This window comes from Gadus macrocephalus, chromosome 20 (assembly GCF_031168955.1).
Source record: "Gadus macrocephalus chromosome 20, ASM3116895v1".
Classification (NCBI taxonomy): domain Eukaryota; kingdom Metazoa; phylum Chordata; class Actinopteri; order Gadiformes; family Gadidae; genus Gadus; species Gadus macrocephalus.
The window spans coordinates 1,554,671-1,581,040 of record NC_082401.1 but is presented as its reverse complement, the minus strand read 5'-3'; the positions used below and the strand labels follow the sequence as shown (position 1 = coordinate 1,581,040).

General features: G+C 45.4%; 1 protein-coding gene and 1 long non-coding RNA gene across 2 annotated transcripts in view; one reads left to right on the top strand and one right to left on the bottom strand.

The window, feature by feature from the left end:
* trpm2 (transient receptor potential cation channel, subfamily M, member 2) overlaps positions 1 to 26,370 on the bottom strand; it is an 80,426-nt gene that overhangs the window by 15,681 nt on the left and 38,375 nt on the right. The window contains exons 14-31 of the mRNA XM_060040944.1: positions 25,170 to 25,282; positions 15,808 to 15,906; positions 15,164 to 15,389; positions 14,651 to 14,769; positions 14,313 to 14,445; positions 11,569 to 11,740; positions 9,536 to 9,716; positions 7,412 to 7,593; positions 6,671 to 6,803; positions 6,462 to 6,543; positions 6,101 to 6,188; positions 5,330 to 5,472; positions 5,184 to 5,248; positions 4,931 to 4,960; positions 4,737 to 4,823; positions 4,585 to 4,663; positions 4,318 to 4,419; positions 3,887 to 4,003 (exon numbers count right to left, since the gene is read on the bottom strand). Coding sequence (XP_059896927.1) covers positions 3,887 to 4,003; positions 4,318 to 4,419; positions 4,585 to 4,663; positions 4,737 to 4,823; positions 4,931 to 4,960; positions 5,184 to 5,248; positions 5,330 to 5,472; positions 6,101 to 6,188; positions 6,462 to 6,543; positions 6,671 to 6,803; positions 7,412 to 7,593; positions 9,536 to 9,716; positions 11,569 to 11,740; positions 14,313 to 14,445; positions 14,651 to 14,769; positions 15,164 to 15,389; positions 15,808 to 15,906; positions 25,170 to 25,282 — 2,151 coding nt within the window. The remainder of the gene's footprint in view (positions 1 to 3,886; positions 4,004 to 4,317; positions 4,420 to 4,584; positions 4,664 to 4,736; positions 4,824 to 4,930; positions 4,961 to 5,183; positions 5,249 to 5,329; positions 5,473 to 6,100; positions 6,189 to 6,461; positions 6,544 to 6,670; positions 6,804 to 7,411; positions 7,594 to 9,535; positions 9,717 to 11,568; positions 11,741 to 14,312; positions 14,446 to 14,650; positions 14,770 to 15,163; positions 15,390 to 15,807; positions 15,907 to 25,169; positions 25,283 to 26,370) is intronic.
* The window catches only part of LOC132449227 (uncharacterized), a 39,675-nt gene continuing 15,078 nt past the window's right edge, over positions 1,774 to 26,370 (top strand). Inside the window, exon 1 of the long non-coding RNA XR_009523543.1 lies at positions 1,774 to 2,453. This is a non-coding gene — a long non-coding RNA (uncharacterized LOC132449227). The remainder of the gene's footprint in view (positions 2,454 to 26,370) is intronic.

The window sequence follows — 26,370 nt, the reverse complement described above, 5'->3', positions numbered from 1 at the left end:
CGTGCTTTTCACGCAATTAAATGAAGAAACGTTGATTGTTCGCGCTGTCTCCTACCCCGTATCTTTGTTACGTTTGAGCCGAGTAACACCCCACTAATGTTTGGAACATATCGAATACTCCCCTGTCCACTCGTCGTCCCCACAAATCAAGCTTGGCTTTAAATGCAGCAACTTTATCTGCCAGTTTAAAGACAGTCGTAATTCTCCCCTGGAGTGTCAGGTTGAGCTGAGCTCATAGTGTGACACTACTGTTGAACTGAACAAGTGAAGTGAGCTTAGGCTGCGGGCGCAGCCGCTGAAGCCAATACGTGTTGAGGACGGGACAGACAGACAGTTATGCCTAAGAAAAGAAGTTAAGACCTTGCCAAAAATGTATGTTATATGCAGTCTAACAAATGCATATAGACTTATGGCATGTAAAAGAGTGACAGTATTGCGAAGAAAATTGAGTTTATTAAGTGTGTGTAAAGCCAGCCCTAACCTTAACCCTAACCCAAAACCTCAGACCCCCCCCCCTCCCTGCCCTCGTGGTCAGAGAGGGCCACGTTTCGGTGTGGGTGTCCCAGTTACGCCCTAGAATAAGGTAGTCAAGTTACAGGGCGGTAGGACCTTCCTATCTCAAAAACTGTGTTTCAACCACATTCTGATCCACTAGGTCTTGCAGGCAACCCTTCTGAGAGGCCTTGTCCAAAAAACAGCCCATTTTGGAAAACTTTTTTCTCTAAGGGCTACAAATTCAAATCTCAGATATGTCGTTCTCGGGGAATTGTGCGTATACATTTTGGCATCTCAAGCTATCTTGAAAAGGTGGGAAAAGGGGCGTGACCTCCAACAGTAAGGTAAATGTGCATAAGACAGGTACGTTTCTGGTCCCCATTTTTGGTGGGATGGAGGTGTAAATGTGTGCCTTAAGGTGTGTAGATACAGCTGGCCTGTGGACAAGATTTTGAAGTCTGGGGTAAAACGTCAAAAGGAGCCGGCACCATGCCCCTTATTAGATAACAAAAAGTAAGAGTGAATTTCTCTCATAACATTCTGTCATTATTAAAAAGAGGCCTGATGCTCCGATTTGAATATTGGATGGCTAGGCTGTAGGTCTGGGAAGAACTTCAGGCCAAAATCTTGCAAGCGAGCCGCTGGGTGAGGTGCAACGAGAAAGTGCACTTGCTGAGTAATTTCTTGTAGGGCTGGAATCCCTATATTGATGATCGTATGCGTCCTTTGAGCTCCAGGTCTATAGCTTACTTGTTACTGTCCTTAATTCAGAAGTTACCTATTGCATCACTTCCTTTAGGGCTTCGGCCTCCTAATTGATCATTGTAGTATATTTGAATACCCTCTTTCATAGATATGACACCACCACCACTGGGGCATGGCAACAATTCTCCATATCCATATGTGGAGGGGGAGTGTGCTTGTGGACAGTAGGGGTACACTAGACATAAATAGGAAGCTTGCAATGAGCATTTCAATCACCAGAAATAGTCAATACACACTCAGGGGGAGGAATGACCTCTCACACATGATATTCTTAATGAATTATTTCAAATAACCCTGCCTCGTTCAATCAATGAGCTTGATGTTTTGCTTTCACGAATAGGTTATAGGCTGTTTCACTACCAAATATGTCCGTGCGTATCTCTCAGAGTGACGCAACTGGCCACCAGACAGTGATTAAAAAAATGAATTAATTACAAGTCTAAACTGTGGAAAAATTGAAAGATATGGGGGGGGGTCGATGGCAACCACCATAGCAACCATGACAGTCAGGCCCATTGAAAAGAATAGGCCAAAAAAATGTAGGTGTGTCACATGTTTAGAGCCATTATTGTAATGTGTTTTCCGCTGTGAGCAGTTTTGCTGCAATCAGGTGTGAGACTGGGTTTAAGGAACGTGGTTAGTTTCAGTTTCTGAGGGTGTCTGCTCAAAAATCGGATAAACCGGATTGTTGGTTTGACGAATCCTGCGCAGCCCGCCCCCCCCTTCTGAAGTCGAAAATAATCTCCCGATTGAAATGCATTGGTTTAATATTGAATCAATTAAATATTAAAATATACATTATATATAAATAAATATACAATTATTTAGTTATAATATTATAAGTAGACCATGTAGCTATTATCGTTATAACAAGATCTGTATCTGACCATTGACAATCCACTTCCACCAATCCAATCAACGAAGAGGGTTGTAACACCAAGTAACACGGTGTGCTTTTTCTATGGGGAATGTGGTTCAGGTATGACAATATTTAAATATTTATAATATAAAAAACTAGCCTATACGTAGGCCTACAGCATATCATACATTTGACATATAGAGTAAGACTATTATATGTATAAGGTTATAGGCCGAATTCGGTTAAAATGCAGCCTCTGCTGGCCCACAACTAGATTGTCTCGTTGTCTGTTATACGCTTTATAAGTTAATTATATTTAAATTATTATAACCATGTAGGCCTAGCCTTTATTTTGTTGCCGTTATCATTACATCCTTTCTCGTTACATCGATATAAATTATTGTTATAAAGAGATCTGTATCTGACCATTGACCATCCTCTCGGAAATTCTATGAATGAAATGCATATTGACGGTATGGCACTATATCCCTATTCTCGCCGGCCCTTCTTGAATTTAATAGACCACTTTCGTTGCTTAGAGGACGTCTGGTGGTCTCCGTATATAATAAATAAATATACATAAATATGTATGTATGTAAATAGGTATATATACAGTACATACCTATTTATTTATATTTATTTATTATATAGGGAGCCCATCAGACCTCCTCGAAGCAACAAAATAAATAAATATATAGGCCTATTTATAAATATGTATGTGTATATATATATATATATATATTTATATATATATTATATATATATATATAAATACACATACTTATTTATAGATATTTATTTTCGTCCGAAATTTTCGTCGTATTTCGTTATATATAGATGTTTATTTATTTATTGATTACATACGGAGACCACCAGACATCCTCGAAGCAACGAAAATGGTCTATTAAATTCAAGATGGGTGCATGGGCGAGAACAGGGATATAGTGCCATACCGTCAATATGAATTTCATTCATATATATATGTGTATATATATATATATATATATATATATATATATATAGGCTATGGTCATTTCACGGATCCCTGTGAGACCAGGTTGACTCGGTCGTTGAGATGGGGATCTGTGTGTGTGTGCCATGGAATATGAGTGTCATTAACTTGCATTCGAGCAAATTCCGTTGGCATATCAAAGACAATTTAACTGATTCCGTGAGGCCACCACGGATTTTGAGTTAAGCGCCCGTGGTCGACTCGTTCACTGAAACGGGGATCTGAGTGTGTGCCACGGAATATGAGTGTCATCAACTTGCATTGGAGCAAAATCCGTGGTGGCCTCACGGAAATTGGTGTGTTTCCTTGAGGATTCCACGTATTTTGACTTGAGTTAAGCGTCCGTGATCATTTCACGGATTCCTGTGAGACCAGGTTGGGCTAAGGGGTCCAGTGGTATCCGTTGTCCAAAGCCTTTCCTGCCAATCTTAATCCTTTATCATTGTTTAAATACAACTTGGCTAGTAGAGCATGGCATTTACAATAACTACCTAGGTTGGTGGTTTGATTCACACTGGGACCACCCCTGTTTGAACTTGGATGCTTTGGATAACAAGCCACCACCAAATGACAATCAAACTGAATAAGAACGATAACAAAATAATCAGTTACCTGAAAAAACTTTACAATGTTTGATAGGTATCAAATCAGTTTTAATCACACTATACAGCATTCAAAAGATATTTGTTTATATTTTAGTATCGAAAAGGTATGGACTTTGGTCCATTTTATCAGTTTAGCACGGGGTTGCTCACCATGAGGTTGATGCTGGTCATCAGAGGGCCGGTTCTGTCCAGTTCAAGGGCCAGGACGGTCACTTCCACCCAGGAGTTGTCTGTGTTCCTGGCATCATCTACATAGCCTTCAAACACCTGGCAGAGAGCAGTACAACTTCTGATTACATATGATACAATCCCAGACACGTACTTGATTTATGAATATATATATATATACAGACGGTCATGTTTAAATAAACGTATGTAGAACAGTGTGGAGATCCAGAGACAATTGAATAATTAAGGATAAAACATGGTCCCCTCAGAGATCTCCTCGCAGATAAAATCAAAACTCCTGTGTAGCAAATTAGCTTTCAGTAATAGGTATTATCAAGTAAGACACGTGTAGAGCAGGTCAGGTTGAGCTCAGCTCAATGTGGATATACCCTAGCACATTCCTAGCCGCTCACCTTAGTTCCCTCCTCTACCTTCTCCTGTATGTACTGGTAGAGCTGCTTCCCCATCATCTTCTCAAGAGCCGCTGGCAGGTGGTTTTCTGACTGCACAGGCCCCTAGAGGAGAAGATGGGAACTGAACATCCTCTGTTGGAACTGAGCCGAGTTGGAGCCAAACAGATAAGATGTGAGGAAAAAACCTTCAGGTTTTGGAAATCACCCCAGTAAGAGCCCTACCCTACAGACATGAGGAGAACTAGACTACCATGTTTAGGAACTCACCCCAGGTAGAGCCCAGCTCTCCTGGAACTGGTCCCAGACAGCCAGGAACTCTAAGGCTGATCGGTCCTGGTTTCTCCAACTAAAACAAATATATTATTAACCAAATTGTCCTTGAGAGAGGATGTGTCCAGAGGTTTGAGCGCGGGGCCTACCGGGTCAGAACCAGCTCCAGCACCGGGTTGGCCCCCAGCTGGGGGAGGGCCCCCCTGCCAATGAGGCCGGTCCTCCCTCCAGGGTTCCTGCTCAGCGGGTCAGGGAGGAACAGGAACAGGACATTAGAGATCAATTCTGTAAGATTGTCAGTAATGATGCTCTAATGCATGGTGCCTGAGCTCTAGACTCGTACCTGTGTTTTTCTAAGGCTTTCCTGTGGAATCTGAGAGAAGCATGTGGATTGGACGAGAGATTATAACGAACAAGGTGAAACGTAAGCATGTATCTTCAAAACTGAATATGTATAATTTAATCTGCTATGTTCATTCAAATAACAACCAAGCATTGTTTCATATTCTATGCACATATATCCTCATTCATACAATCATTAAAATAACATTATTTATTTCTGACCCCAGAGGAGGAGGAGTTAAAGACCAGCGTACCCATCAAGGCAGTCCTCGCTCTCCTCCGGGTCGTATGTCGGAGGGTCGTAGGATCCAAAGGTCACCTGGACAGACAAGAGGTCACCGTTAGCTCAGGGAACCTCAGCGTTGCTGATGACCATGATGATGAGGAAGGTGGCGGTCACCTCCCATGGGACCATCTCCTCAGGCACGGGGAAGCGGGGACCCTTGGCCCCGGGGTAGCTGAAGAGCCGGGCTTTGACGTGGAAGCCGGCCTCTTCTCGCTCCCCTTCTCCCGAGCCGGCTCCTGGAGGCTCACTCTCCGCTGCTAAGAGAGACGGGATGGGAGGTGAGACGAGCAGCAATGAGTAAAGGACACATTGCAGATCAAACATGAGAAGATACTAATTATAAAATAACGGCTAAAAAGACAGGTCTTTCATCTATGTACAGAAAATTTAATAGAATAAACTTTTGTTACAATGTGCTGTAGGTACAATCTTCCTTAGAGTGACAGAATTCTAAAGAGAGAGTGCCGAAAAGAGCAGAAGAGAGGAAGACTTTTGAACCAAACGAAATTGACCGCCCATTCCTCTCTGCCTCCACCCTCTCTTCCATTCTCCTCGACTGAGAGGGCAAGTTGTATGTTATGAAATCACACTTCACTCACTAACAGCCGACGGATGGCTAAGCCAGTTCTAACTAATTGTAATAACCCTTGACCAAATCTGGTTTGAACGGCAAGCATGATGGCTATGTAATTTGTTGTCACAGCGGAAAGGTTCTGGGTTTGATGCCCCGATGTTCCCAAGCATCCATGAGCTAGATGCCCTACACCCTTGCATTACCTGTGTCTGTGTGTGCATTCACAGACAGATTTACTTTGGAAAAAGCCTCTCCTTTATGGAAACAATCATAGAATCACAGAGAACAGAAAGCCAATGGAAGTGACTGACTGAGTTGAGGCGGTTCCTCTCCAGCGTGGAGGCCCTGGGTTTGGAGACTGTCCATGATCCACTGCAGAGCCTTGCTCGACTGGGAGACCTGAAGGAGACAGGGAGGAAGGGGTTTACATGATACAGGCTCTGCATTTACTGCTTCTCTGCTTTACTAGGCATGCTTAATTACACACCAACATACCTGACTGAGCTCAGATGAATGACGAGGGTGCACACATTTCAATTATTTACCCTGATACCTTATAGACCCAAGGTGAAAAAGATGTGTATTCTGTGCATAAAGTGTTCACTTTGTCAATCAACAAAGATAAAGTGCCCGGAAATAACACAACAATGCATCACTAAATCAGATTCCCACCTGCTCCTCAAGCCGGGCCAGGTGTTTGGCCACAGCAGCAGCGCTGCTGTTCTGTTCCAGTCCCTCTGCCAGGGTGCTGACCCTGGGGAGACACCAGAGCTCAAGTACCTCTACGTCTTTAACATCACTGAGTCTGCTTCCAAACAACATCAGGTTATTGTCAGTGTATCTGCTCAGGTCATGAAGACCTGGCCAGGGGGGTGGGTTACTTCTGGGCGGTGTCATTGATGCGTCGCTCAATGCTCTGGCTCTGCTCCTGTCGTGTGGACAGCAGGTAGTTGTCCTTCATCAGAGCCTCCCAGGACAGCAGCTCCTCCTCCTCGGCCTGCAGAAGCTCCACCTCTGAGGGAGGAGCCCCAGGGGGACAGAATGGTTCAGAACATCAGGGATACATGCTTCAATTACCAGTACTCATCGGTTGACGGTGTTGGACTCCCAGCCCAGATCTAGTGGTTTTGATCCTGCCTCTAAGCTACCTGTAAGCGTTCTTGATTCAAAGTCTAACCCTGGTCTGCTCCGTATTGACTGTACCTGTGTTGACTGTAAATGGATGAAAGGGTCTGCTGAAAGACTCAATAGCATTGTATACAGTACATATCAAAATCATAAGAAAACGAAATGACCATTACAATGTCATTGAATCAGGGTTAGGCATTTCACTCAAGGATGGCTACAGAAAGTTTGGGGACATCAGGGATCGAACCCAGGTGTCGTGGTCCGCATTAGTCATACACCCACACTGATTGGTTAACAGTGTCCAGGTTGACCAATCCTTTCAGAGCTGGCATACATTTTACACAAAATCTTTTTGGAAAATTACAATAAATTCAACCCACTTTCGAGCCATCAGATCATAACCTCTCTCTTTTAACCCCCTCCCTGTCAGTCCCAATCTCTATAAAGGCATACAACATGTGTTATAATCAGAACCAATACTTGCGTTGACCTACTGAATTCACTGCTCTTGTGCGCCGGCCTGCATAGCAGAGCCCGACGGATAAGGAGGTAGAGGTGGGAGAAGAGGATGAGGGGCGGGGGGGCAGCAGGGCGGGTGTGGTACTCCTTGATCAGCTCGTACCGCTGGAACTTCCAGATGCTGTCCGTATTGTCGTGCACCACCTGAAAGGTGTAGCTGGGGGGAGGAGGAGACCAATGTTGTGTCAATGGGATTGTGTTGTTCATCTACTTTCAGCATCATGCTTATTTAATCCATGCTTGTTTACACACACTCAAGTTCTCACTCAAGAAAACTATGATATCTGAGTTAGAGACTGCTGCTGGGTATTGAATTGGATCCAATCGAAGAACATATAGAGCCAATTAAATACACAGTATGATAAATATAATGAATAGATTACTATATATTATAAATATATAACATAACTTGTGAATGCTGTCATCGCTATGTGTAGACTCCCACTTTAGGATTGGTTCATAGCAAATTGGGCATCCCCATCGATAAGAGGATGGACCACTGAGGTTTCTTTCTTTGACATTTATTGCCACTATGCACCCGAAGCACAGCAACAGGAGGGGATTGGGCTGGGCAGTGATGTGTTTTTATCAGGCACAACCATGTGTTTGTATGTGAATCCCAGGGGCGGAGGGTCCTCACGTGGGGTTTGTGTTGCTGCCAGACAGGACAAAGGCAGTGGGCAGGATATGGGCAGAGTACACCATGGGTTAGGAGGGAGAGAGGTCATGGCCTACACCATGGACAAAGAAAGGTTGCTGATAGTAGGGCTCTATTCCACAGCCGCCCCTGACACCTGGAGGAATTTGCACTCATCTCAAGTGGCTTCCTCCTTCTTGGGGCTTGGCGCCAGGCGTCAGAAGGTTATTCAATTAATTACAGTTGTTGGCTTCCACCGGTTAGACTGCTGGATACATACAAGAGTTTGCCCATCATATGGAGATCAACTGGGTGGTTGACTGTATTTACATACCTCCAGGCTTGGCAGTGAGAAAGATCTTGAATCTCGGACACTCTGGGATCACCAAAGACCTTAAAGTGGCTGGAATCTGCCTGTAACCAACCAAGTACATTGGTTGAATCTGACCAAAGGAGGGTATGTCCGACAGAAGGAGCTGACAGAGGTGTAGCATGGAGGGCATTGTTACTCTAGGGAGAATGGCCAGTTCCTCCTTCCAGGCTTTGCATGAGGGAGTCAGAGGTCAGATGGTGAAAGGGGCTCCTAACATTCCAGCGGCTGAATCAGGACCATGATCAGGATGACCTGACCTCTGACACGAGGTATTCGGATTAGCAGTTCCACTGGGCCAGTGGACTTGAAGAGCCAGACTTCGCTGCGCTCAGTCTTGCCCAAGGCGTTAAGGGACTGATGACCATCAGGTCATTTCTGGCCCACTGACAACTTTATTAACCTCCAGAAGACAGAGGTTAGCCGGTCCAGAGATAGTGAGTAGGACAATGGCAACAGTGGCAATCATATTCCCACTGAATGGCGTACCGGGTCATCAGGTGAGTATGACCATGTGCCTTTGAAGGGCAAACGTAGGTCAGTCGGGCTACAGGGAGTCAGGACAGGAACCAGCCCTCAGAGGCTGGTAGAGGGGAGGCTTTAATTATGTCCCACCTGAGAAAACATGAGAGACTAGCCTTGGGTGAGGAGCGGAACCTGATGGAACACACTCTGAACGCACCTTATGGCGAAAGCTTGTTCTCAAAAGCAGTCAAACTCCAGGGATAGAAGGCCCAAAGGTTGGGTCAGTTTAAAGGGTCTCATTTAGGTTTTGGTTTGTGTTAATGCCGGGACAGAACCAAGGCCATGGGAGGGATGTGGAGCAGCCCATTGATGAGAAGTGAGGGAGATCAGGTGGTCGTGAACAGTTCCACACCATGGAAACAGGCAGAGAGGAAGCTATGGCTCTATTCTACAACATGTAAATAGTGCTGCATGAAGGGATCAGATATCAAATGTACCTCTTGAGCTTTGAGACCACATCAATTGGGGGTCCCAACTCAGAGCCTTCCCACTGGGAGACCTACCCACTAGACCATCCCGCCCCCCCCAAACATCTCTCCCTCAAAGCGGGTGGGGCTGGGGTCTCACTTGAAGATGGCGATGAGCAGGTTGAGCAGCAGGATGTTGGCGAACAACAGGTACACACAGAGCATGAAGATGGTGAGCCAGGGCGGGAAGGCGGGCATCTGGTGGTCGTTCAGCAGCGGACACTTGGGCTTTAGGGGGTTGGAGCCGTCAATGGTGCATGACTCAATGTCGAACTCCGCATCTGCCAGGAGGAGACACACACACTAGTGTTGTGGTGATATACACAGCTCATTAGAAGGGTTTTTTACATTTAATTAGTCAAGCTCTTTTATAGAATTATATATACATAACAAAGCAACTGTTATATATATATAGCCTAGTAAGATGAAAAAGAATATTCTAGCAAATCCAATATTTATGTGTGCTATGCAACTTGACTTTGTATGATGTGTATTGACTTTGTTTTTGAGTGTCTGAATACTGGGCACATACACAACCATACTATAATCATGATTTCTCTGTCATCATTGTTCCTGAAGGAAGCTCTCCTCACTGTCTATGTCATTATGGTTCCTTAAGGCTCTCCTCACTGTCTATGTCATTATGGTTCCTTAAGGCTCTCCTCACTGTCTATGTAATTATGGTTCCTTAAGGAGGCTCTCCTCCCTGTCTATGTCATTATGGTTCCTGGAGGAGGCTCTCCTCACTGTCTGTCATGATGGTTCCTTAAGGAGGCTCTCCTCACTGTCTATGTCATTATGGTTCCTTAAGGAGGCTCTCCTCACTGTCTATGTCATTATGGTTCCTTAAGGCTCTCCTCACTGTCTATGTCATTATGGTTCCTTAAGGAGGCTCTCCTCCCTGTCTATGTCATTATGGTTCCTTAAGGAGGCTCTCCTCACTGTCTGTCATGATGGTTCCTTAAGGCTCTCCTCACTGTCTATGTAATTATGGTTCCTTAAGGAGGCTCTCCTCCCTGTCTATGTCATTATGGTTCCTGGAGGAGGCTCTCCTCACTGTCTGTCATTATGGTTCCTTAAGGAGGCTCTCCTCACTGTCTATGTCATTATGGTTCTTTAAGGAGGCTCTCCTCATTGTCTGTCATTATGGTTCCTTAAGGAGGCTCTCCTCACTGTCTATGTCATTGTGGTTCTTTAAGGAGGCTCTCCTCACTGTCTATGTCATTATGGTTCCTTAAGGAGGCTCTCCTCACTGTCTATGTCATTGTGGTTCCTTAAGGAGGCTCTCCTCACTGTCTATGTCATTATGGTTCATTAAGGAGGCTCTCCTCACTGTCTATGTCATTATGGTTCCTTAAGGATGCTGTCATCACTGTCTATGTCATTATGGTTCCTTAAGGAGGCTCTCCTCACTGTCTATGTCATTATGGTTCCTTAAGGAGGCTCTCCTCACTGTCTATGTCATTATGTTTCCTTAAGGAGGCTCTCCTCACTGTCTATGTCATTATGGTTCCTTAAGGATGCTGTCATCACTGTCTATGTCATTATGGTTCCTTAAGGAGGCTCTCCTCACTGTCTATGTCATTATGGTTCCTTAAGGAGGCTCTCCTCACTGTCTATGTCATTATGTTTCCTTAAGGAGGCTCTCCTCACTGTCTATGTCATTATGGTTCCTTAAGGATGCTGTCATCACTGTCTATGTCATTATGGTTCCTTAAGGAGGCTCTCCTCACTGTCTATGTCATTATGGTTCCTTAAGGAGGCTCTCCTCACTGTCTATGTCATTATGTTTCCTTAAGGAGGCTCTCCTCACTGTCTATGTCATTATGTTTCCGTAAGGAGGCTCTCCTCACTGTCTATGTCATTATGGTTCCTTAAGGATGCTGTCATCACTGTCTATGTCATTATGGTTCCTTAAGGAGGCTCTCCTCACTGTCTATGTCATTATGGTTCCTTAAGGAGGCTCTCCTCACTGTCTATGTCATTATGGTTCCTTAAGGAGGCTCTCCGCACTGTCTACGTCATTATGGTTCCTTAAGGAGGCTCTCCTCACTGTCTATGTCATTATGGTTCCTTAAGGAGGCTCTCCTCACTGTCTATGTCATTATGTTTCCTTAAGGAGGCTCTCCTCACTGTCTATGTTGGTGGGGACGTTGCCGAAGATGATGAGGTAGGGCTCGTACACGGCCCCCCGGAGGATCCAGTCCAGCCGCCCCTCGTTGTGGATCAGGATGCCCTGCTTGGCCACGCCGTATGCCACCACCCAGATGCTCAGCAGGAACATGAAGAAGAACAAGTCCATGACCTGGGGATGACACAGAGGGGATGGCCCCGAGGGGATGACACAGAGGGGGTGACACCGCTGAGGTGACACAGAGGGGATGACCCCGAGGGGATGACACAGAGGGGGCGACACAGAGGGGATGACCCCGAGGGGATGACACAGAGGGGGTGACACAGAGGGGATGACCCCGAGGGGATGACACAGAGGGGGTGACACAGAGGGGATGACACTGAGGGGATGACACAGAGGGGATGACACTGAGGGGATGATACTGAGGGGGTGACACAGAGGGGGTGACACCGAGGGGGTTTTATCAGTGACGTGCATCTTTCTCTATCCATCATCGGTTTTGCAATAACAGGTGCCTGAATCAAACACATCACAATACAGGGGAAACTTAGGGAGGGAGGGAGCAGAGAGGAAGGGAGCAGAGAGAGAGAAGAAGGAGGAAGACTGGATGGAACATTTTAAGTTGAACCAATCCCTGCAGGCCAGGCGCCCATCCACCCCCTCACCATTCATCCTCACCATTGATCCTCACCGTTGATCCTCACCATCCCTCCCCTCACCATCCCTCCCCTCACCATCCCTCCCCTCACCATTCATCCCCTCACCATCCCTCCACTATCCATCCCCTCACCCAGGGGTTGACACTAACGGTTGCCTGCTTGCCCGGGGCAAGTAAAAAAAATGTTTGGGCAAGTTGAGATTTATTCTGGTTGCCCGAACGGGCAAGTGGATTTTGGGTGGATGTTAATATAAAAGCTATTTATTGAAATGTTTTTAGAAACTGCAGAACAACCTTTTGTTCCTCAAAACCACACAAAATAGAAGTATTTGCAATTGATAAGCGCGCTGTCTTCTCTTCTCTCGGAAAGCGAGTTAACAGACACGCATCGCTTCAGTGCGAATATAGCCCCGCCTTCTGTCACTCACTCGCAGTGCGGTCTCTGGCAGCTGCTACAGGTTAGCCAACACAGCTAGCATCTCAAGTGCAGCACCTCCGCGAACGGTTTAGGTAGAAGTTAAATGGAGTAGTGATGGAAGAGTGCAGTTTGGAAGTACTTTGGATTGAGGCAAATTATCAAGGAAGTCAAGAACACGGTTTTGGGTTTCATAACTGTGCACATGCACACAGCAATAGCGATCTTTTTCACGAAATTGGACCCTCACAAACTACTGTATATATTACATGAAAGCTGAGCCTCTACTTATTCCAACAGTCCAAACCATATCATTCTGTGACTAAAACTCGCAAATAACAACTTAAGAAGAAACGTCCCCTTTTCTTTTAATAACCAAAAATGAAGTATTACCTTTGTGATTTTTGTCCACAAAGTTGATTCTGATAGAATAAAACCACCATAAACAGATTATCCAGTATCTGGGCCAAATTGTGCAACTTAACATGGTGTTTTCAATCAATGAATAAGAGAAGGTTTCTTAGGAAATAGGTAAATTGCCTTCAATCAGAAAACTTCTTCAGCGCAATCTAGTGGCCATATATTTATTTGCGAGTGTTTGGCTTGGTGCATTCGATTGCCCTGACCTTTAGGTGTCAAGTGTCTAAATTGTAAGATTTCTACCTTTATTTGTGTCTCATAGTAAGACAGCGCTCCCAACTGATAACGACCAACTGATACTGATAATTATTTCAGGTGGAAATGTTATCTTCCACTTATGCTGTGTTCCATGGCTTTATTCACTTTAACCAAGTATTATCCCCATTGAATATTTCACTTGCACAACAATCTTTCTTTTGGCCCAAAGATGACATTATCGCCCTTGCAGTTGTGGAGATATAATCTATTTACTTTGGGTATGTTCTTTCCTGAAAAAAACTTTTCCCCTGATATTAAAAATGGTATAGAATATCGATCTTTTTCCAGGAATAGTGTTGAAGTTAGAAAATCCAGTATCGTGACTGACAACCCTACTAGATACGCGATTGTGATTATTCAGTTAGAGCTACAAGAAACTTGAAAGTTAAAAAGACATATCTTTGCTACTACCTCTGACATTTAGTTATGTACATTTGCATAAAATCATGCAGGTCTACATATACCTTGGCGATAGCTTTAATAGGTTGGAACGGTGGACTGAAATCACTTCATGGCACGATGTGACCGCTTGATAAACAAGTAAACAAAGAGAAGTTTGTTATTTTTTAAACACAACATGTGTGGAAGCTAACATGATTTTTCTGAGCCCCCCCAAAACCAGGCCGGGTGCCTGGCAAAAAGAGGCCCGTTCACGATTCTGATTATAATTTGGGCAAGTGAACATTACATTCGGGCAAGTTGAACCTGACCTGTACTTGCCCGATGGGCAAGTGCTTTTGAAACCTTAGTGTCAACCCCTGCCTCACCATCCCTCCCCTCACCATCCCTCCCCTCACCATTCATCCCCTCACCATCCCTCCCCTCACCATCCCTCCCCTCACCATCCCTCCCCTCACCATCCCTCCCCTCACCATCCCTCCCCTCACCATCCCTCCCCTCACCATCCCTCCCCTCACCATTCATCCCCTCACCATCCCTCCCCTCACCATCCCTCCCCTCACCATCCCTCCCCTCACCATCCCTCCCCTCACCATTCTCTTGACGATGATGATCTTGGGGCCCAGGGTCTTGCTGATGGTGAAGATGGCCATCAGGCGGAGGCAGAACACGATGTAGTCGATGCAGAGGAGGATCTTCCCCGCGTAGAACAGCTCTGTCGTTAGCCTAGGAGAAGACGGGAGAGGGGAAAATACTTTTCTGTGTGTGTGTGTGTGTGGGTGTGTGTGTGTGTGGTTTATTTGAGGAGTACTATCGTCACATCTCTGAGATTTAGTCTGAGTATAGTCACTGGATTTAAATGCAAATCCAGGTCTAATTAGGAGTTATTCGGTGACTCTGATACAGAGGGAGGACTGGATCAGGAACCTACCTAAAGGCGAGGCCCATGATGAAGAGAAGAATGGACAGCACGTCCAGAATGTTCCACAGGTCACTGATATAGAGCTTGGCCTTTTTGCTGAATCCAAACCCATCAGGGTCATGAAAAAGCTAAAGAGAGAACAAAATGTGCATGTAGTTCTGAGAAAATATACATCTTTATTGACTCGGTATTAAGTATCTGTATGTGTGTGTGGGGGAGCGTGTGTGGGGGGCGTGTGTGTGTGTGTGTGTGTGTGTGTGTGTGTGTTGTGGGGGCATGTGTGTGTGTGGGGGAACGTGTGTGTGTGTGGGGGAGCATGTGTGGGGGGGATGTGTGTGTGTGTGTGTGTGTGTGTGTGTGTGTGTGTGTGTGTGTGTGTGTGTGTGTGTGTGTGTGTGTGTGTGTGTGTGTGTGTGTGCGTGCGCGTGCATGTGTGTGTGTGTGTGTGTGCTTGTGTGTGTGTGTGTGTGTGTGCGCGTGTGCGTGCGTCTTCAATCGGCCGATGCCCTCCCTGTCTCCTACCTGCCGGACCTCCTCACACACCAGGGTGGCCAGCCAGATGTAGAGCAGCACCTCCAGCCAGGAGGGGGCGCTCTGGAAGTCCACCATCAGCACCACGGCGAACAGGAAGAGGAAACCGAAGTAGGACAGGATGTTCCAGTAGAACTTCACCAGGGGAGAGCCGTACAGGCTGGCCAACCGGGAACACCCCCTCAGGGGCTGCAGCTGCTTGGTGCTGGGGGGCTCACTGAGGGAGGGGAGGGGTCCCATACAGGAAGTTAGGGGGGTAATAACAGTTAGGGTGTTTGACAACAAAACTGTACTTTATCCATTTTGTTTTCCGGTGAATAGGGAGGGACCCCCCACTCTGCGTTCCTCTACGAAATGTATTCCTTGCTAATTAAGGGAGTTTTCTTTTGCCCTCTTGGGGGCTAGGCCAGGGGCTGTCATACATATATGGCCTGCTAAGCCCTTTGAGACTATACTGGTGATTAAGGGCTATGCAAATAAAATACAAATGAATTTAATTGAATGGTAGCTTTAGTGTGGCACAACATTAAACCACTTCTGTCAGCCATCCTTTCTTTAAGGGCTCCACACTGGGAGGTTCAAGGTTCCCGCTAACTGCTGTGAGACTTAATTAACCAGCCATTATGTGAACTTACAACGTATTACCGTTGGTCCGCCGTACACTTCCGGTCATCGTCTCCATGGTGATGATGTCCTCCGTCCTCTGAGCTTCTCTCTGGATCACCTCGTCACGTCTGAGCAAAGACAACAACAAGAACATGCATTTCATGCAGAACACGCGGTGAGTGCTGACAGCACTCACCGCGGGAAGTAGGGGTGCTGGGGGTGCTGCAGCACCCCCTGTCTGAGGCCCTGTCTTATCACAGAAAATGATTATTTCTAAAAACTCCGGCCAAAGTGGAGATTTCTGAAAACGCTGGTTATGTGTTGTTGTGTCAACGGGGAGAAACGGGATTTTAGGTTCTGAAGCGTCACATTATGCACCGGGAAATGCTTAACGTCATGTGAGCGCCCGCTGTACCGTATTGGTCCGTATTGGTAAGACGACCTATATTTGGAAAAAAGATTTGAAGACCAGGGGCCGTATTCACAAAGCATTTTATCTTACCGCTAGGAGTGCTCCTAACTCGCGCTAAAACATTTTACGTAGGAGTTTTTTCTTAAAAGTTATTCACAAAGCCGCTGAGACCTACTCTTACTAAGGATAAATCACAAAGAGTGAACTAAGAGTGACGCGCCGTTGCTATGGATTACGTCAATTCTCGTGCACGAGTTTAGAAGCTGTCAGTTCGGTGATTGGTTGTTCAGACGAGCCCACTGAATCACCGAAAAACAAGGAAATAGCCCAGGCTAGAAATGAATTCCTATTAAGTAGTTATAGTGCAGTTAGCAGAATACACGCATGATGACAATTTTGTGCAGACCACGATAATGACGTTGTAGCCTGCACGTTCAAGAGAGAGAGAAAGCAAACAATAAAAATACGTAAAAGAAAATAAATGTTACGAACTACCCAAGTGTTGACTGATTTGTGCCAAGGTGTTTACCTAAAATGTGTTTTCAAAATGATCCCTAAATGCCTGTCCACTCGGTTCCACACGGCCAAATTCCTTGTAATGTTGATCGCCATCATCATCATCATCATCATCGTCGTCTGGCTGTGGAATGTTCCTCCGCTTGCAGAGGTTGTGTAGAATGGCACATACAGTGAATACTGTGCTTGCCCTCTCTGGGGTGAGGCGTATTTCGCCGTGGAGGACATGAAACCGACGTTTCATCTGCCCAATTCCTCTCTCCACAACATTTCGTGTATGTTTGTGTGCTCGCAAAGAGCCAATACGATGTGTTTTACGCATAGGACTAAGCGTAATCTGCGTAATCACTTACATTTAACTGTGCTCCCGGTTGTGGATTGAGGTAGGGTGTCTAGAGCCACGTCTTGCATGGATAGTCACTGTCACCCAGCAAGTGACACCCAACTGGTACATCTCAAAAAGCTGCCTCAGACCGCTCACCATTAAAATGCGCGAATCATGGGTAGCTGAAGATCCAGGCCACTTTGCAACAACATCCAGTAGGCTATGTTAAAATTTGCATCAAAAACAACCTGCGTGTTGATGGAATGCACTTTCTTCCTACTGACGAACACGTCCTCGTCTTTTGATGGCGCAATTATTTTTATTTTTTATAAGTTATATATATTTTTTTTATAACTTTATAACATTTTATTTCGGGACTAATCGGATTATTCCTGTTAGTCGGGGATGTCATTGCATCGCGCATTAACTCCACAATAAATTGAATACCCTAACATTTCGTCTCGCAGGCATTTTAAGATTCTTTGTGAATAGGTCTTACTGAGTTAGGAGTCCTCTTGAGGACTTTTAAGCTCTCCTAGACTTAGGTGCTACTTTTAGTCCTAAAATACTTTGTGAATTGCTCTTAGTGAAAAAAGTTAGGAGTCCTAAATTTAAGAGTGACACGCCCATTATTTTTAGGAGTTACTCCTAAATTCGCCAGTTAGGACCTACTTTTAGCCCTAAGATCCTTTGTGAATACGGCCCCAGATCTTGTTTTTATAAATAAATAAATTGTATTCATTGAAATAATATACGAAAATAAAAAGGCATAGAATAAAACACTGCATTGCCACTAAACAGTAGTGCAAATAGGCCGTACTGATGTGTACACCAAAGACTATTCCTGACACTCCTCTGCCCCGCTGTGTTCGCTCTGGCTGTGGTCGATCCGCACTGTTTCGGCCCGTGGCAAAGCGAGTCATCGTCGCTGCTGTCCAAGGCATTTTGAGACGCAGCATTTATTTAATGCTCATATGACCTACTGCTGAAAAAAAGTTATATGAAAAAGTGTGAGGGGAGCGGTGGTGCGCTAAACTTGTTCTGTGAGCAGCTGGATGTGAACCATGGTGTGAACACAACGATCGATTTTCGACTGTGCGCGCATGCACTGGTGTAATTGAGCTGCGCTGCTATACATCTTTTTTATCAATGTAGCGAGTTGCGAGTCTAGTGCAGGCTGAGTTTTTTTTTTCCAGCACCCCCTGCTGAGAATACGTTCCCGTGGCTATGTATTAGTGCTGTAGTGTAAAGTGAACCAGGCCCGGCGGGCCGGCGTTAAGGGTGGGAGTCGGACTGACGGACCTAGGACCACCCACTGTTCAACAGCCCCACCAAAAACTTTTCTTCAAAATAATAAAAAATAATAATTATTATTATTACTTTTTTTTAAAGGCTTCTGAAATACTTTATTTTTGCAATGCAGCAAACTTTGTTGATATTGATGCTTGATCCGATTTGCGTTAAAGGGCTGTTAATCTTCGTGAATGACCGTGAATTGCCGGTAAGCTATTGTATTAGTTATAGAGTGGCGAAGTCACGCCCCTTCCGGTAGAGCTCATGGGACCTATGAGATCGAAAAATATGAATGGGTGTCAATGGAGAGAAAATAATTATTTTCTGGTCCCAGTCTTTATATGCCCTGGATTACACATATGTTGTTTGTGGATTTAAATGATAATTTTTCATGCAAAGAAAACTAAAAATTTTCGTGAAGAAGTTGGATAATTTTAGGTTTTATGTGAGGCCACTTTGTGAACTACAGCTCTTCGCTGCTCTCGACGCATATGATAAACGTCACCACACTCGCACTTGGAACTCGGCACAGAGATGGCGATCACTCTGCTCCACTTCACCACTTTTTCCATGGGGAGGATAAAAGCATCGAAAGAGGTGAAAACCACTATAAGTCGGGGCACGTGCAGAGTTTCAGTTAGGCCGATGGGAAGATTGTCGGTCTTCTCCACGCCAGTCGCAGGGAGCGTGACGTCACATACGAGCCGTGTAGTCTTTCTCGTTGTGTTTTCTCTACAGCCTTTATCTGAACAATTGCACAATAAACGGTCGAACTCTTTGCATGAAAAATTATCCTTTAAATCCACAAACAACATATGTGTAATCCAGGGCATATAAAGACTGGGACCAGAAAATAATTATTTTCTCTCCATTGACACCCATTCATATTTTTCGATCTCATAGGTCCCATGAGCTCTACCGGAAGAGGCGTGACTACGCCACTCTATTATCTCATAATAGCCTAGGCTACATTTGAATGCATCTTCTTTGTATAATAAGCTCAGTCTGTTGCTAATGATATCGAAATATTGTTGAAAACTTAAACAATTAAAAAGAATTATGAAATAGTCTGCCTCATGTTATACGAGCATAACTAAACCATGTGGGAAACATTAGATTCCTGGCCACTTTTACAGTCTATAGGCCTTAGATCTATAAAGTGGCGTGCTAAAGAACAGCCAGATATGGTGCGTAATGGTAAAGACTCCAAAGCGCTCTTCTTTTGTCTGAACCAACAATGCCGCGTTTCCACTGCAGGGTGCGGAACGGATCGGATCGCAAAGGTGCGGTAGGGAGGGGGCGGTATAGCCCAGCTCAGTTCCGAGGTCGCGTTTCCACTGCCGACAGTACCCTTGGTGGTAGGCCGGATGTCGATCGCCGCGGCAGCTACGTAAACATCGTAAACAACGTCTTCCTCCCCAAGAATGCAGACGAATGTCTCCACCTCCTTGTTCGCCCAAGCAAGCTTTTTACGCGACATGTTAATTGTAAAGAATAATACCTCGAGGCTACTGTTTGTTTGTTTTTATCCCCGCATCACCCGGAAGTGACGATTCTGTCGACCAATCAACGGAGGGGGGGTGTAGCTAGAATTTCACGGGACCCTTTCAGGCGTCTGGTCTCGTTTTGGGTAGCGCAACGGAGGAGTCCCGAGAATGGGGCCGGAACGGGTACGGCAAAGTCCGGGTCACGCCCACTTTTGGCGGTGGAAACGCGACCCGACCCGCACCTTTGCGATCCGATCCGTTCCGCACCCTGCAGTGGAAACGCGCCAGAGACGTTTTTACAATGCCGGACCCTACACACACTGGCGGTCTCTTTTTGATGTAAATGCGATTAGGCGCTCGGCGGTTCCGGGGGGCGGGCAATTGGTTAGCGGTGTGGCTGCGTTGTCTCTCTCTCTGTTGTCTAGATAAGATAACGCAGCGATATCAACATGAGCAGTTCTAACTGGAGAGATGGTGAAATCCGTGAGCTGCTGACCATCATGGGAGAGAAGGTGATGCAGTCACATTTAACAAAGACGTTGAAAGATGGTGCGATCTATGAGAAAGACGCAGAAGAACCTTGCGTGCCAAGCCGCGACCGAACCGGCTTGGCAGCGTAAAAAGGCATAAGGAACGTTCGCGGATAGGTCCGTCCTATGCACCGAAACTTTTTACATTGCAACAAAATATCTAAAAAACATCAAGCTATTCAAATCTCTATTATGCACAGATAATACACCAGTATATTAGTCAGTCATTTGTATTAGGTTGAACAGGGATTTGATAACGTTTTTAATTTAAGGACCACCCACAATTGGTCTGGCCCATCCACAACTGGAATAATATGTATCCTGAACAGTGTTGGCGGTAACGCGTTAAGGTACGGCCACACCAAACGCGTTACCTGCGTACCACGCGTATAAAATCGGCAATTTTTCCATAGGGAAGCATTGGTTTACGCGCGTATGAGGTGCGTACACGCGTATCATGCGTACCAAGCAACATTTTACTCGCTGTAGGGGCGTATGAGGCGCGTACATTTACGCGCGTATATATACGCGCGCACATATACGCGCGTACATGTACGCGAGGAGTTCAAAAAATTGAACTTTTTACGCTCATACGCGCCGCAATAGCCAATCAGCGTTGAGCTTGACCCGACGTCACCGGCAGAGAGTAGTGAGCTTGGACAGAAGCATACGGCCGACATCTTTCTTTATTCTGTGTGGAAATAGTAACATAGTTACGCCATTAAATGCTTTTATGGAAACATTTTTAGCGAGAAATGTGCATTTTACTTTCATAATGTTCGCTCGGTGAATGTGAAGGATGTTTGGTTTGATAGTTATGACGAAGAGGGAACGCTCCGTTCACTTGCATGGACAGAGTCTCTGGTTACTAAGCAACCTCAACGTCTTGGCGGACTATATATCTGCTGATCAACACTACGAATGCTGGAAACACACCAGACACACCATGTGAAGTTATTTAACCCGATTATTGTTATTTATATCCGAGAATATTTAATCTAACCCGATCTAAACTCTATCACCCAAACACGGCGGCGTTTGGGTTTCCTACCTCGGACTCCAGAGCAGCCATGTCCATGGCAGCCACGGCCGGCAACTTTCTTTATTCTGAGTGGAAATAGTAACATAGTTACGCCATTAAATGCGTTTATGGAAACATTTCTAGCGAGAAATGTGCATTTTACTCTCATAATGTTCGCTCGGTGAATGTGAAGGATGTTTGGTTTGATAGTTATGACGAAGAGTGAACGCTCCGTTCACTTGCATGGACAGAGTCTCTGATTGCTAAGCAACCTCAACGTCTTGGCGGACTATTTCTCTGCTGATCAACACTACGAATGCTGGAAACACACCAGACACACCATGTGAAGTTATTTAACCCGATTATTGTTATTTATATCCGAGATTATTTAATCTAACCCGATCCAAGCTCTATCATCCATCCAAAAACGGCGGCGTTTGGGTTTCCTTCCTCGGACTCCTAAATCCAGCGCAGCCACAGGCTGGGGGGGGGGGGGAGTTTTGGGCGGTCTCATCTACGCGCGTATGTGTACGCGCGTATCTGACCATTTTTGACACAAAATGGTCAAGCAACATTTTCGTTGCGTTACGCACGTACATGGTACGCGAGGTACGCGCTTGGTGTGTTCGCACCTTTACGCACGTACATGGTACGCGAGGTACGCGCTTGGTGTGTTCGCACTATTAGAACTAACGTGTTAGAGTACTCTAAAGGTGCGAACACACCAAGCGCGTACCTCGCGTACCATGTACGTGCGTAACGCAGCGAAAATGTTGCTTGACCATTTTGTGTCAAAAATGGTCAGATACGCGCGTACGCATACGCGCGTAGATGAGACCGCCCAAAACTCCCCCCCCCCCCCCCCCCAGCCTGTGGCTGCGCTGGATTAAGGAGTCCGAGGAAGGAAACCCAAACGCCGCCGTGTTTGGATGGATGATAGAGCTTGGATCGGGTTAGATTAAATAATCTCGGATATAAATAACAATAATCGGGTTAAATAACTTCACATGGTGTGTCTGGTGTGTTTCCAGCATTCGTAGTGTTGATCAGCAGAGAAATAGTCCGCCAAGACGTTGAGGTTGTTTAGCAATCAGAGACTCTGTCCATGCAAGTGAACGGAGCGTTCACTCTTCGTCAAAACTATCAAACCAAACATCCTTCACATTCACCGAGCGAACATTATGAGAGTAAAATGCACATTTCTCGCTAGAAATGTTTCCATAAACGCATTTAATGGCTTAACTATGTTACTATTTCCACTCAGAATAAAGAAAGTTGCCGGCCGTGGCTGCCATGGACATGGCTGCTCTGGAGTCCGAGGTAGGAAACCCAAACGTCGCCGTGTTTGGGTGATAGAGTTTAGATCGGGTTAGATTAAATAATCTCGGATATAAATAACAATAATCGGGTTAAATAACTTCACATGGTGTGTCTGGTGTGTTTCCAGCATTCGTAGTGTTGATCAGCAGAGAAATAGTCCGCCAAGACGTTGAGGTTGCTTAGCAATCAGAGACTCTGTCCATGCAAGTGAACGGAGCGTTCACTCTTCGTCATAACTATCAAACCAAACATCCTTTACATTCACCGAGCGAACATTATGAGAGTAAAATGCACATTTCTCGCTAGAAATGTTTCCATAAACGCATTTAATGGCGTAACTATGTTACTATTTCCACTCAGAATAAAGAAAGTTGCCGGCCGTGGCTGCCATGGACATGGCTGCTCTGGAGTCCGAGGTAGGAAACCCAAACGTCGCCGTGTTTGGGTGATAGAGTTTAGATCGGGTTAGATTAAATAATCTCGGATATAAATAACAATAATCGGGTTAAATAACTTCACATGGTGTGTCTGGTGTGTTTCCAGCATTCGTAGTGTTGATCAGCAGATATATAGTCCGCCAAGACGTTGAGGTTGCTTAGTAACCAGAGACTCTGTCCATGCAAGTGAACGGAGCGTTCCCTCTTCGTCATAACTATCAAACCAAACATCCTTCACATTCACCGAGCGAACATTATGAAAGTAAAATGCACATTTCTCGCTAAAAATGTTTCCATAAAAGCATTTAATGGCGTAACTATGTTACTATTTCCACACAGAATAAAGAAAGATGTCGGCCGTATGCTTCTGTCCAAGCTCACTACTCTCTGCCAGTGATGTCGGGTCAAGCTCAACGCTGATTGGCTATTGCGGCGCGTATGAGCGTAAAAAGTTCAATTTTTTGAACTCCTCGCGTACATGTACGCGCGTATATGTGCGCGCGTATATATACGCGCGTATATGTACGCGCCTCATACGCCCCTACAGCGAGTAAAATGTTGCTTGGTACGCATGATACGCGTGTACGCACCTCATACGCGCGTAAACCAATGCTTCCCTATGGAAAAATTGCCGATTTTATATGCGTGGTACGCAAGTAACGCGTTTGGTGTGGCCGTACCTTTATTCGTTTTTTTCAGTAACGAGTAACCTAACGCGTTAGTTTTGCGAATTCAGTAATCAGTAACTCGTTAATTTCCAAAATAACCACTCGTTACTCCGTTGCTTTAAGATTTTCCCTCGATAAGGAAAGTAAAGTCCCGGGTTTTCTGCATTTAGTCAGATGCTGCTGCCCGGCTCCTTGCATCTCTCTCTCTCGCTCTCTTCGTGTGTGTGCGCGCGCACCTGTGTGTGTAAGCTACGTGTGTTACCGCGGCAAGATGGACGAGAAGATAGCCTTAGATAGATAGATAGATTCCTGGAGGTACGCTCATTATTTTGAGTTACAGAGTGAAAAAGGACAAGAAGAACATAGTGGTCGTTTTGAGCACCTTCTTCTCCTACGTTTCAACCATTACTTTGGTGATAAATAGGCTAAAGGTAGCCTACGTGATTGTTATGAACGTAGGGCTATAGGGTCACACGAACATTTTCAGTTCTTCAATGTTTTTTTAGTGCCATGCACTGTTCTTTTGTGCAACGCATACGGTTAAATTGAGTTAAATTTCCAATTCTAAAAGGTTGCGTGCCTACCTGTTAAGCACTTTGTTAGGCGCCTGCACTTGTAAAGTGGATAAGCTATGTGTGACGCACTGTTCTTTTGTGCGCAGCCAATACGGTAAGCTACATTCTGTTAAAATAACTGCCTGTTACCGGAGTATGTTATTCATGGAAGCTGTTCAAATGATCAAAGGATGAATGCCTGTTAAATAAAACGTGCAATATGATGACTGTCTTTCCTGTCATTATGCTATAGGTTCATGATTGATTCATAAACAATCAGCACTGTTGGTGCATCTAAAGGAGGATGTGTGTTGTTGTTGCGCTAGGCGGACACGCACGCACCCCAAACGCATTTTAATTGTTGGTAACGCACGAGTACTCTAACGCGTTTCTTTTATTTATAGGTAACGTAGTAACGTAACGGATTACTTTTAATTGATAGTAACAAAGTAACCTAACGGATTACTTTCAAAAGTAACGATACCCAACACTGATCCTGAAGCTACAAAGTTTAATACGTAAAGAAATGTTGAACTGCTGAACCCAAGTCAACATATTGGAACAGAGTTCAAGGCTAAATGGAGTTAATAGTTCTCATACAAACCATTGTAATAAAGTAAAAAAATCGAAGATATCAGAATTAAAACTAATAGCTAAACTGGGTGGGTATGGTTGTTTACAGAGCCCTCCTAACACCCCCAGTGTCTTTGATCTCTCTCAGAGTAAATAGGGGAACCAAACGGCCACACTCCACCCTAACTCACAAGGACGAGTTGAAAGGGAGAGCTGCTCTATGAATAGCCGCGGCCCAGGGGGCAGTTGGCTCACCTGAAGCCTAGGAAGCCGGTGAAGATGAGGGGGAAGAATACCATGGAGAGGAAGACTCTCCACAAAGGATTCTCCACAGCAAGCTCACCACACCAGATCTGGGTCAGCAGCATCTGCAACACACACACACACACACACGCACACGCGCACACGCACACGCACACACACACACACACACACACACACACACACACACACACACACACACACAAACATGGATTGATTAAAGATCAATTTCACTTTAAGGATTAACATTAATATGAGTTCCCCTAGCCTATAGTCCCCGAGTAGCTAGAAATGGCGTTAGGTGTAAAACGAGCACTAGGTATTCTGCTCCGCCTTTGAAAAATAATAGCTCAGACGCTCCGATTTCGAATTTGGCCCCATATATCCAAGTTACCTCCTTTTTCTCTGCCTTGCCCGCCCAGAGAATTTGGCCCGCAATGAGACAATGAGCTACGACCGTGCGAGCACCACATGTGTGTGTGTGTGTGTGTGTGTGTGTGTGTGTGGGGGGGGGGGGGGGGGGGGGGGGGGGGGGGAGATTACACACAACGCAAGTGTTGGATAACCGATCTGCTGTTGGTGTTATGGTGCATAACACATCGATTCTCTGACATCTCTGGTATTTCCACAACGAGACTCGTGGCGGTTATCTTAAGCCCAGTTCAGACCAAAGATTCACCTTGCAACGGCTTGCAACGAGACGGTTTTAGAACGTCGCAGGGGCGGTGTGAACGGGTCGTTGCAAGCCGTTGCAAGGAGTTGCAAGGCGTCGCAAGGAGTTGCAAGGAGTCGCCAGAGATTGAACATGTCAAATCGCAAGGTCCAGTTTTAGAACGCGGCTATCTAACTATTTCTCTTCAGCCAATCACAGCACAGAACAACTTGTACGTCACGGCCTTACTCCGTCCCGGTAGCGAATTATTTTTTTTGCAGGGTGGTAGCGGGAAGCTCGTGAATATTCATGAGGGAACTCATCCCTGATTGGCTGGGACTTGGCGGGACTTGTTGGCTGGGACTTGGCTCGCTGGGACTTTGTCAGAGGGCTTGTGTGAAAATCACGAACGCAAATGAATTAAACGTTGTTATAAATCAACACGAATAATGTGTCACATGATACCCACCTACTACACGGCAACTCTATAGCTACCTTTCTGTAAGTAGCTCACTCGTCTAAAAGCCCCTGTGAAACTGTTAT